Source organism: Mytilus edulis, chromosome 8, assembly GCF_963676685.1.
Source record: "Mytilus edulis chromosome 8, xbMytEdul2.2, whole genome shotgun sequence".
NCBI lineage: Eukaryota > Metazoa > Mollusca > Bivalvia > Mytilida > Mytilidae > Mytilus > Mytilus edulis.
In genome coordinates this window covers 6,068,749-6,082,016 of record NC_092351.1, presented here as the reverse complement: position 1 = coordinate 6,082,016, position 13,268 = coordinate 6,068,749, and the positions used below count along the sequence as shown (strand labels likewise).

Here is a 13,268-nt window from a genome sequence, read left to right as displayed (position 1 = left end):
ATGATGAATCATCTGGAATAATACTGCAGATCGACAATCTCCTACAGGAATCACAAGACGTTACCTTTTTTACTGGCTGGAAACGTCTTCAAACGGATGTACAGAATATGATTGAAATAGATCAAATCCTCCAAAATCCAAGACGAATTGAAAGTTTTAACGAAGATGATTTTATGAAAGCAGTTATGGGAGTAATAGATAAAAGGCTGAAAAGGAGGTAAGTTATAATTTTGAAGGTTAACTTTCTGTGATAATTTATTTTACCGAAGATAGTATAAACAAGACTTATTTCCCTTTTAGTGTTTAGAAAGAAAATGACATGTTGAAATCGAATAGATAAGTGGCAGAGTGAAATATTTAATCTGTAATGATTTGTTTTATCAGTAGGAAAAGGTGCAGTGACTGTTATGAATATTCTTTTTAGTGTATTCAAAGAAAAAGATACTGAAATCGAATTACTGACAAATGCTGTTAGGGAAAATGAAATATTAGCTTGCGAACTTCAGATGGACAACAATTATTTAAACACAGAATTGAGACGCAAGCAAGCAGAAATAGACAGACTATCGACGTAAGTCTAACATTAATACAATTGATACTCTCATGTCGTATTCGTTTACGAAAAACATAAAATGACAAAAAATATCAAACTCCAAGAGAAAGCGGATAGTCCCTTATTAAATGGCTTATTCAATATCTCAAACACACCAAGTGAATGGAAAATAATGGTCATCTAACTGACATTTACATGCATTTTCGTATGTAAAAAATTGTGGATTAAACCTGGTTTAATAACTAGCTAAGCCTCTCACTTGTGTTGCAGTAGCAAAGAGATTTCAATGTGTTTGCAAAACGGTCAGACATAATATGTGTTTTAATATGATTCACGATAAAACCAAACAACTATGCCAACAAAACAAAACTAATAGCATATAGACACTCTTTAAGACATAGCACATGAGCAAAGATGAAAGACAAGAATACAAAAAATAACCACATAAAAATAACAATGGCGAGCTGTATAAATACCGAGTGTAAAAGGATATGACATTATTGGGTTAACATGGTTAAACAGTAACGGTTAAAAAATAACAAAGATAAATAAAACAGCACAATAACACGTAATAAGGATGATCAACAACGTCAGTACTTTGTATCTATACTTCAGGACCATCATGTATTATTTGTAAAGTGGATATTGAATATTTATCAACAATGTCTTGATATCTTCTGATGAACTTTATTTTTAGAAAAAGGACGATAGTTCTTTGAAATAACCCTGATTCATCAACCTTCTGCTCAGACACTTGTGACACTTTAAAAGTGTGTGTAGAAGCTGCAAGCTCTTAAATACCAATACGAGTTACGGAAATGGTCGACAAAAAGAGTCACACATTTCGTTCTCACAGGAAATAGTCTACCTCCAAATTCAACAAATATGTCGTCAATAAGAAACTACAGAAAACCGATCACTTGTTCGTCAGTGTAGCATGTTTTACCCCTATGTTAATTATTAACAAAATATTGCTATATGATACATACACGTAATAGTTTTAAAGCGTGCAATGATTTTTATATCGAAAAGCATATTGGATAATTTTACATACAGTTAAATACCGGTCATCATGTGTGTGTCCATACAAAAAATACCATCTAGCATAACAATTGACTAAGTTTGATCAGTCATTACTCATAATTACTATTATTTCATGCTGTCATCACCAACTTACTAAATAATATTTATTATTGCATAGCAATATAATATTTCCCACAGAAAGTAACCAAAAGTTAGCGTGCAATAAATTCCAATATTGCACTAGTGCAATAACTCTTCATAATGACCAGATGTCGAAATATTCCTTTTATAAAGCATGGGCATTTCTATACATATTGTAATACGTTGGTTAATAATCAGCATTACTTAATAACTTACCATTACTGGCATTACTATCATTAACCAACATTACTTAATTACTCACCATTATTTCAATGTGATTACTCAGCATAACTTAATTACTGACCATTATTTCAATGGGATTACTCAGCATAACTTAATTACTGACCATTATTGTGTTTACTCAGCATATCTTTATTAGTGACTATTACTGTGATTACTCAGCATAACTTAATTAATGACAATTTTTGTGATTACTCAGCATAACTTAATTAATGACTATTACTGTGATTACTCAGCATAACTTAGTAAATCACCATTACTGTGATTACTCAGTATAACTTAATTAATTACCATTACTGTGATTACTCAGCATAACTTAATTAATGACCATTACTGTGATTACTCAGCATAACTTAATTTATGACCATTAATGTGATTACTCAGCATAACTTAATTAATGACCATTACTGTGATTACTCAGCATAACTTAATTAATGACCATTTCTGTGATTACTCAGCCTATCTTAATTAATGACCAGTACTGTCATTACTCAGCATATCTTAATTAATGACCATTACTGTGAATACTCAGCAGGACTTAATTAATGACCATCACTGTGATTACTCAGCATATCTTAATTAATGACCATTACTGTGATTACTTAGCATATCTTAATTAATGACCACTACTGTGATTTCTCAGCATATCTTAATTAATGACCATTACTGTGAATACTCAGCAGGACTTAATTAATGACCATAACTGTTATATTCACCACTACTTAATAATTTCATTACTCACCATTAGTTTCATTCCACATAATTACTGTCATTACTCAGCATAACTATATCAATCGGCATAACTATCAAAACTTATTACAACTTAATCAATGACCATGTTTTTACATATATTAGGTCGTTAGTTTTCTCGTTTGAATTGTTTTACATTGTCATGTCGGGACCTTTTATAGTTGACTATGCGATATGTGCTTTGCTCATTGTTGAAGGCCGGACGGTGACCTTTTATAGTTGAGAATTTTTTAGTCATTATTGTCTCTTGTGGAGAGTTGTCTCATAGGCAATCATACCACATCTTCTTTCTATAATTACTGTCATAGCTCAACACTACTGTCATTACCCACCTTTACTGCCATTACTCACCACTACTAAATAACTTAGCATTACGTCCATTACTATCATTACTCACCATTACTTATTTACTCACCATTACTGTGATTACTCAGCATAACTTAATGACCATAACTGCCATTACTTATCAAGACTGTTATTTCTCAGCATGACTTGATAACTTCCCATAACTGTCATAAATCACCACAAATGATTAACTTACAATTACTGCCATTACTATCATTACTGGCTATTACTAAATTACTCACCATTACTGTCATTACTCAGCATAACTGTCATTACTCAGCATGACTCAATAAATTACCATTTCTGTTATTACTCATAATGACCTAATTATTCACTATTACTGTCATTACTCATTATGACTTAATAACTCAACATTATTGTCATTACTCATTATGTTTTAATAACTTATCATTACTGTCATTACTCAGCATAACTTTCATAATTCACCATTACTGTCATAACCCATCAGAACTCAAATACTTACATTACTGTCATTACTCACCATTAAATCATTACTCAGCATGACTAAATAACATGCCATAACTATGGCCATTAGTTTTCTTGGTTGAATTGTTTTACATTGTCATGTCGGGGTCTCTTATAGCTGATTATGCGGTATGGTCTCGTGATCGTATAATTTAAGAATGCGTCGTCATATAAAGTGAGAAAATGACGTCTATACAAATACTAAAAGTAGATGATTTAATGCTGGAAATTCAATGACATTAACACATAGCAACCATGACGTTACATATAGAGAGCGCTAACGCGTATACATGTACATGTATGATTCCATCGTACTGTGGTAGGCTCTATTTATCCTCGACATACTCGGGGCCTCGAGTTTGTGCAATAAAAGTGTCAATGAGCAATTTATCTAAATTAAGAAATTTATCTAGAAGTGAAATATTTAAAACATTAAAGTAGATATAGGAAGATGTGATATGAGTGCCAATGAGACAACTCTCCATCCAAATAACAATTTAAACTGTTATAGATCAAGGTATGGCCTTCAACACGAAGTATTGACTCACACCGAACAGCAAGCTATAAAGGGCTTTAAAGTCCATGAATTACATATAAAACTATCGTTTAATCAAGTAGCGATTGACAATTCACAGTGAATTATAGTCTCTGATTACGGTGCTAAGTATTTGCGATTCATCAGTGGTAATTTCAAATTTTGTAAGCACTATAGTCAACTGTGAGATATAGGATTTAGAACACATGTGGATCTTGCCCTTCTCAGTTACCACCAAACAAGTAATCATTCTTTCTATGCAAGTCGAAGGCTGTACCACAAACAACGGTATTAAATTTTGTACCGTCAGGACCCTCACCTATGGTATCAGTTAAAGTTAAACAGATCACATTATGGTATGTCAGCTCGTTCTTGATTATAGTCCAGTGTACAATTCATCCATCTGAAGACACAGAGTAAACATTTTGCCAGCGTACCTCCAAGGTTCTGTATGTTTATCATTTTTAGCAGTACATCTTTTCTCTCCACATTGAAGATGCCTACACTACCGTCGTAAAATGTAACAGCTATCAGATAGGGGTGTTCTGGGTCTAAGTCTTAACACATTACACCGCTGTGTGTTTCATAAGCAAATTCAGGGAAAGGTGGATTCTTCATACTGTTGAAGAGATCATACCGTTTCCTGGTTTCATAAAATCATAAGAACCAAACGAAACAGCAAATGAATCCTTGTATTTTGGATTCCAACAGAGTGAGTTGACGAGCAACTTCATTGTGAAGAGAAAAAAAACCTGTACATAGATGTACTGCTAAAATATTCGACACATGTTTACCTTATTTCGCTCCAACTATGGCCCCATCAACTCTAGTCGTGGCAAAATAATAACTTTAAGCGGTGCAACTCTGTTTTTTTAGCCATAACTAATTCCAAATGTTTTCCCTGTATATTGTAGGCGCATCCTTCATAAGCTTGTTTGCTGGCATCGGTAAACAATTAATCTAGCTGTTTGCAGTGATAATACAGCGTTGTTCAGTAATCTGAAAAGTTCAACGTTTTTTTTTGTATCTTTAAGATCTGTAGATAAGTAGTCCATTGCATAGTTACATCTTCAGGTAAACGTTCGTCCCATCCAAAATTACGTTTCCATAGTGACTGTATGAGTATCTTAGCTTTCACGGGACTAAGTGTGCCAAGCGGATCAAAGATTTCAGTCTACTGTCGTATATTTCTCTTTTTGTTACATCTACATTTTGTACCATGGTTGAATCCATGTCTACTTCTCCAAATGAAATTGTGTCGTCCGCTTTTTCCACCGCATTCCAAGTATATTGACCTCTTTACTGGAATCTATTACTTTTTCTGTGTCAGCAATTTCTTGCAGTCTGTTGAAATTAGAATTCCATGATCTGAGATTAAAGTCTCCTTTCTGTAATAAACGCCTTGATTCACGGTAAAATTGCATTAAGTCGTCTTCATCAGTAAAACTACTTAAAACCTTGTCTACGTACAAGTCTTGTGTAATTCTTGAAGCTGTTGGACAAGGATTCTCTTCAAAGTGTTTTAATAAAGTAGCATTCAGTATAAATGGTGAGCATGTAGCTCCGAACAAGGCTGACTTAAAAGTTGTTAACAGACTGGTTGAATCTTTCGGGTCACTTAACTTAACCAAAAGAAGCAAGTCAGATTTATGAAGTCCAACTTGCAGAAATGCCTTTTCAATATCTGTTGTCATTGCAAACTTCTGAGTACGATATCATTTGAAATTTGCGGGTATGAATGAAGACAGTCATTCAAACTCGGACTTTTTTGCGTTCTCTTTACAATTGCAATCATACACAATTCTAAGCGGATTAGTTGTAGAATCTTTTTTGACTGGGTGATGCTGTATGTAGTAAATGCGCTGTGGCTCGTCCTCATTCTCCCCTACCCCTTTTTTATGCTCTTTAATTATGTCGCTATATATTTTAAATAAGTTTAGTTCCTGGTTTGAGCGGTAAACGACTTGCTCTTACAATCATCTCATTTGTCTGTAATTCAGGAAATTCTTCAATCCATGGAAGTTTTGCAACGTACTTTCCATCCTCATATGTTATCGATGTTAATCAAAATTGTTTGATGTTATGTTTCTCCGTGTTAAGTTTGTCGTTTTCTGTATACCAAGGGACTCCAAAATCTCTCAATATCATAGTCCTCTTTCTTGTGACTAGATAATATATGCATTATATTGAATTGCGTTGTCCTCTTGTACATGTAAGTGGTCCAGATAACAAATATCCTTTGTTTAGCCCATCGCTGTCGGTCCGTCGCCTCGAACGGTATCATCCTTGATTACATTCCAGAAGTGGTCTGCTCCAATGAGTAAAGAAGTTTCATAGCTATTTTACTCTAATAACGGGTGGGCTAGTTTTTTTTTGTAATTATTTTATTTCTCAAGATGAAATACAATGTATGTGAAATTACATAATACAGTATTAAACACAAAGTATAAAAAGTTTATTAACACTTGTATGATCGATTAAATCATAATGGTATAATAAATATAAATATTACAATTTAATTTGTTAATTTAATGCTGCTTCTAACAAGTCCCAATTCTGATCGATTTTTATTTTTTGTGTAGGGGTTAAGAAACATACACAGTATTTTTCTATTTTAATCCAATACAATTCTATCCCACCATAGTTTGTGGGCAATATGCTCTTACATCTACATTTGTATATATAGTATTCAAGTAACAGCAAGGTATTATTTACTGTTTTACTGTTGACAAAATCCTTCGACACAACTATTATGACCTCTTTTGCACTGATAGGCAAGAAGATGTCATAATTTCTAATCCAATCTATAATGGAAAACCAAACGTTTTGTGTTACATTACGTTCCCCAAAAATGTGAAAAATTGTCCTCAATGCTCTGCAACTTTGTACTTGTTTGGCTTTATAATTATTTTGATATGAGCGTCACTGATGAGTTTTATGTAGACGAAACGCGCGTCTGGCGTACTTAATTATAATCCTGGTACCTTTGATAACCTTTTCTGAACAAAATGTACATAGTTCAGTTTCTTTTAATTTACATTTGAATAAAAAGGAATTACATGGTAGAATCCTATGACCAATCTTAAATTGAAAATTTAAAAAAAAATAAATAAATTTGGTTATAATGAAGGGAATGGAATAAATAGCATTCCAATCTTCCATCTTCATATAGAGGTCTATTTCCCATTTATTACGGGAAGATAAGGATAATACTTTATTATCCTCTAGAAATAAATTATAGAAAAATGTACAAGATTTTGTTTCTTTTCTAACTTTATCTACTAATTTATTTTTAATATTATCTAGTTTAGAACTACCTTCTATCATACTTTTCCATCTTTTTTTAATAGCACTTAAAATACCATAAAACTCTACAAAATTGGTATTAATATTTTACTTTCTTTCAAATTCTTCATATAAGAATAATGTATTATTATCTAACTCAAGATCATTGATAGACAATATACAATTTTCAATATGTTTACCCTTCAAAATCATCTTGCCATCCATTTTGATGTTTGGATTTAGCCATATGGACTGGGCCAGAATATTTGTATTGTTTTCAACTTTCAACTTATTTTTCATTTTTGAAAAATTTACCAGGATATCATGTCAAAAGGGATTGACATTGTTTGCTAAATAAAGCAATCCTTCCTTACTTAAATGTTAAATTTTGTCCCCCCCCCCCCCGAAATTTTTTTTTGTATATAACTAAGTAGCAAAGGAGAGTAATTTTGGGGGTCTTATAATTTATACAGCCAAGACATTTTTACACTATAACAAAAATAGTAAATATTAGGCATCTTAAGACCGCCATCACAGTGTTCGGACATAACCAATGTTCTTTTCACTTTATCTGGTTTTCCTTTCCATAAAAAAATAAAAAATATATTTTGAATCTCCTTCAAAACCCAATCTGGAGGGTTAGGAAGGACAGTCAGAACTTGAACCAAAATAGGAAGTGCTAAAGTTTTAATCACAACAACCCTCCCAATATATGTTAGTTCTCTATAAGCCCAAGTATTAAGAAGTGACTTGATACTGTTTATCTTGGCTGTAAAATTACAAAGAGTCTTATCCATTTAAGCAAGCTCAAACTATATACCTAATAGTTTGAACCTCCCAGAAAAGTTCGAAACAAGATTTTTTTCTGGCAAAAGTTTTTCCATACTACCATTTTTTGACCCAATCCATATGTCCTCAATTTTGTCAACATTACACATAAGTCAAGTTCATTCTGAAAATATATCAAACAAATTTAAACATAGATTGACAGACGTTTGGTCACCGTCCAGGACTAGGGAAGAATCATCTGTGTATTGACTCAACAAAACTTAATGAGTCTTTAATTGGTACACCATCAACATCAGGGTCATTTTTAAAATAGCTGCACTGAGTAATTCCACAACTAAAATAAATAGATACGGAGACAGAGGATCCCCTTGACGAACCCCTCTTTTCAATGAAAAAAATCTGAAATATATCCGTTATTTAACACTGCACTAGAGGAATCACAGAAGCATGCCTTATTCAACTAATAAAAGTATCTAGTATAAAAGACCATTCCACCGTGTCGAAAGCTTTTTCAAAATCGTCTTAAAGTAAAAGTCCAGGAATGAATGGGCTAGTTATAGTCCCTTTATTGTGTCGGAATATTCTTGAGTTGTAACATTCACAGTAATCATACTCTAACTAATGTACATAATTCACCTATCTACAGTCACTATTTGATGCAGACGCTATGAATGTCATAAATGGTTTGAACTTGTCAAAGACAAATTACAACAAAGCCGTACAATTATTTGTAAATCGATTTGGAAAAATACATAAAATTGTGAACGCACATATGAAAGCACTTTTAGTTCTGCCAGCACCCTCATTCACATTAGTTGTCTCCGTAATTTTCGGAATTGATTTCATGCATGTTCATGACGGGGCGTGTGTTTAGGATGCTTTCGTGAGATACTATTGTAGATGTACGTATTACTGTTTGTGCAAATTTCTTATAACGGCGTAATTTCACACCATCATTTTTTGTACTGACCATTACTGTCAATACTCACCGCTACTGTCATTTCATACAATTACTCACAATAACTGTCATTTCAATATTTTCATTACTGACCATTATTTTTATTACTCATCGTTACTGTCATTACTCACCATTACTGTCATTAAAAGAGGGACGAAAGATACCAAAGGGACAGTCAAACTGATAAACAAAAATAAACTGACAACATGGCTAAAAATGACAAAGACAAACAGACAAACAATAGTACACATGACACAACATAGAGAACTAAAGAATAAACAACAGGAATCCCAACAAAAACTAGGGGTGATCTCAGGTGCTCTGGAAGGGTAAGCAGATCCTGCTCTACATGTGGCACCCGTCGTGTTGCTTATGTGATAACAAATCCGGTAGATAGTCTAATTCGGTAGGTCCCATTCATGAAAGAGAAGGGGGTTGTAGTTACGACGTAAGGAACATATCCGATATCATTTGTGAAACGGTTATTCCATAACTGTCAACCAACTCGTGATTGCGTCCGTAAAATGTACGAAGGGATGATTTCAACTTCACCATTTGAAACTCTTGGTTTAATAGCTTCCTTGTGAGCAGCAACCCTCTATGCAAGCACGGGAATATCGTATCAATTAGGAGATATATACCCCGTATGCAGGTGCTGCTGGAATGTTGCTACTTAGAAAATATAAGTTCACAATTGGAAAGCTGAAATCATCTCTGTTGTCGTAAATTTTTGTTTTCAACAGACCGACATTGTCAATTTCGAGATGTTAGTCAAGATATGAGGCCGTCTTAACTGTATCTGTAGTATCCTTTATCTCTAGTTCGATTGGATAGATGCGTTCCTAATAGTCACCAAATTTTAAATAATTTAGTGAAATAACATCATCTATATAGCGGAAAGTAGAGTTAACTTTTTATCTTTCTTCCTAAAAAGTTCCTGCACTAAGTCAGCCTCATAATAATAAAGAAACACATTACTCACAATTACTGTCATTTCACACCATTATGTTCTTACTGACCTTTATTTTCATTACTCATCATTACTGTCATGATTGACCATTACTGACATTACTAATGACTACTGTCATTTCACATCGTTACTGTCATTAGTTATTGTTACTATCACTCTCACAAATACTGTCATTACTCACCATTACTTTCATTACTGTCATTACTTACCGTTAATTCATTACTCACAATTACTGTCATTTCTCACACTACTGTCATTACTCACCGTTACTGTCATTTCTCACCGTAAATATCAATACTCATCATTACTGTCATTACTCACCGTTGCTGTCATTTCACATTATTACTGTCATTTCTCACCATTACTCTTCTTACCGACCTTTACTGTCATTACTCGCCGTTACTGTCATTACTCACCATTAATGTCATTGCTCATCAATTCTGTCATTACTAACCATAACTATCGATACTCACCAGTACTTGTGTCACTCTTCGTTACCGTCATTACTCACAATTACTGTCATTATAAGCAAAAAATTCCACAACCATCAATAACGTTCATTTATGACCATAACTATGAATACTCACCTTTACCTTTATTCCAACGTTGTCATAATTCAAAATTTCCTTCTTGACTCATCATTAATATCATTTTTTTTTAAATTTTTCTCCTCTACTTAAATGACTAAACCGTTCCTATCATTACTCTATTTTGTTGTCATTAACTGTTCTCTCCAATACTTTGATTACTCATCATTAATCTAATTATAATCACCACTGTCATTTCTTATCATTACTGTCATTCCTGTTCATTATTGCAATTTACTCACAATTACTCTCATATCTCACAATTTGTTTTAGAAATTACCGTTACTGTCATTTATAACCATGACTTGGTAACCTACTGTTACTTATATTGCTTACCCTTTTTTACCGGATTTTTGTGACAAAAATGTCGGTTATCGATTTGGAGATGCACTGCACGTGGCTGCGCGGCTAATCGACTGGCAACACAATGTTGCCCGTGCATTTACTCATGAACCGTTCAACAAAAGCATATGTTGTTACTGCCATCAAAATGGAGGTCAAGTTTAAAAACGACGATTTTGACTTTTACAGCTCTGGAGTTATGGTTTTTGAAAGATTGAAAATGGCGTTTCCATTCCTGTCCGTGCATTTATTCATGAACTGTCTAACCAAAGCTTTTAAAATTTTAATATATTGTTACTGACAACAAAATGGAGGTCAAATTTGATAATGACGATTTTGCCTTTTACGGTTCTGGAGTTATGGTTCTTGAAAGATTGAAAAATGGCGTTTCCAGTCCGGTCCGTGCATTTACTCATGAACAGTTCACCCAAAGCTTTTATAATTTTGATATGTTGTTAGTAACAACAAAATGGAGGTCAAGTTACAACTTGTTATTGATGACAAAATTGAGGTCAAGTTCAATAATGACGATGTTGACTTTTACCACTCAGGTGTTATAGTTCTTGAAAGATTGAAAAATGGTGTTTCCAGTTATGTCTTTGTTTTTACTCGTGAACCGTTCAACCAAAGCTTTTCAAATTTAAATATAACTGATGACAAAATGGAGGTCTAATTTGATATTGACGATTTTCATTTTCACTGTTACATAACATAACTGTCGATACTTACAATCACTGACATTACTCAGCATGACTTAATAACTTACCATTACTGCAATTACTCATATTGCTTAGCAACTCACCATGGCCATTACTGTTATTACTCACCATTACTGTTATTTCTCACAAGTACTCTCATTACTCACCTAAACAGCTATAACCATTACTGTCATTACTTACCATTTATGTTATTACATGTACTCTCCTTTACTGTCATTACTGACCATTGTAATTATCACTCAACAGAAATGTCAATACTCAACATTACTGTCATAACTCACCTAAACTGTTATTACTTAAAATTGAGAATGGAAATGGGGAATGTGCCAAAGAGACACCAACCCGACCATAGAACAGACAACAGCAGAAGGTCACCAATAGGTCTTCAATGCAGCGAGAAATTACCGCACCCGATGGCATCCTTCGACTGGCCCCCAAACAAGCAAATACACTAGCTCAGTGATAATGAAAGCCATACTAATCTCCAAATTATACACAAGAAACTAAAATTAAAAATATTACGAGACTAACAAAGGCCGGAGGTTCCTGGCTTGGGATAGGCGCAAAACTGCGGCCGGGTTAACCCTCCCCCTTTACCTCTAGCCAATGTAGAAAAGTAAACGCATATCAATATGCACCTTAAATTCAGTTCATGAGAAGTCCGAGTCTGATGTCAGAAGATGTAACAAAAGAAAATAAACAAAATGACAAATATACATAAATGACAACAGACTACTAGCAGTTAACTGACATGCCAGCTCTAGACTTCAAACTGATTGAAAGATTATGTCTTCATCATATGAGAATCATGCACAATACTTCCTGTAGGGGTTTAGTCTCATACCATCATAACATATATGAGAAGAACATAACCCGTGTAATGTCAACATCAGGTTTTTAAATAAATGTGTTTAGTTCCGATGCAAAGACCATATACGTGAATCAATATTAAAGCCAAAATATGCAATTTTTAATGAACTGACAACAGTATCGTAATTATATCCCTTCTTAATAAGTCTATTTAAAAATTTTGTTAGCTTCTGAGGTGGATACTGACTTTTGTGTGCTTTATAAAGAATATTACCATAAAAGATTGGAATCCGATGTGAAATACCTGAACGTATAAGAAGTCTGCATGTTGAGATATTTACGAATGATTTCCTTGTAATGATGATAAAATTTCGTAAATGTTTTGACTAGATGGTGATATCGAAAACCCTGATGTTATAATTTTTCAGTAATACATAAATTTCTCTCGTTAAAATCTAAAACGTTGTTACATACGCGAGCGAATCGTACAAGTTGAGATATATAAACACCATAAGATGGAGACAAGGGAACGTCACCATCTTTGAATGGATAATTACCGATAGGAAATGAAAAATCATCTCTTTTATCATAAATTTTAGTATTAAGCTTTACTTTACTGTCATTACCTACAATTACTCTCATAATTCACCAAAACTGTCATGACTCAACATTACTGTCATTACTCAACATTACTGTCCCACACCATTACTACCAATACTCACCATTACTATCATT

General features: G+C 33.5%; 1 protein-coding gene across 1 annotated transcript; it reads right to left on the bottom strand.

Moving 5' to 3' along the window:
• Positions 1-5,308: 5,308 nt before the first annotated feature.
• LOC139486703 (uncharacterized) lies at positions 5,309-5,767 on the bottom strand. The gene has a single exon (XM_071271626.1). The coding sequence runs from the start codon at positions 5,765-5,767 to the stop codon at positions 5,309-5,311; it is 459 nt and encodes a 152-aa protein (XP_071127727.1).
• Positions 5,768-13,268: the final 7,501 nt, after the last annotated feature.

Coding starts and splice junctions, on each gene's coding strand:
- LOC139486703 (XM_071271626.1), bottom strand. CDS start 5,767: ATGACAACAGATATTGAAAAGGCATTTCTGCAAGTTGGACTTCATAAA.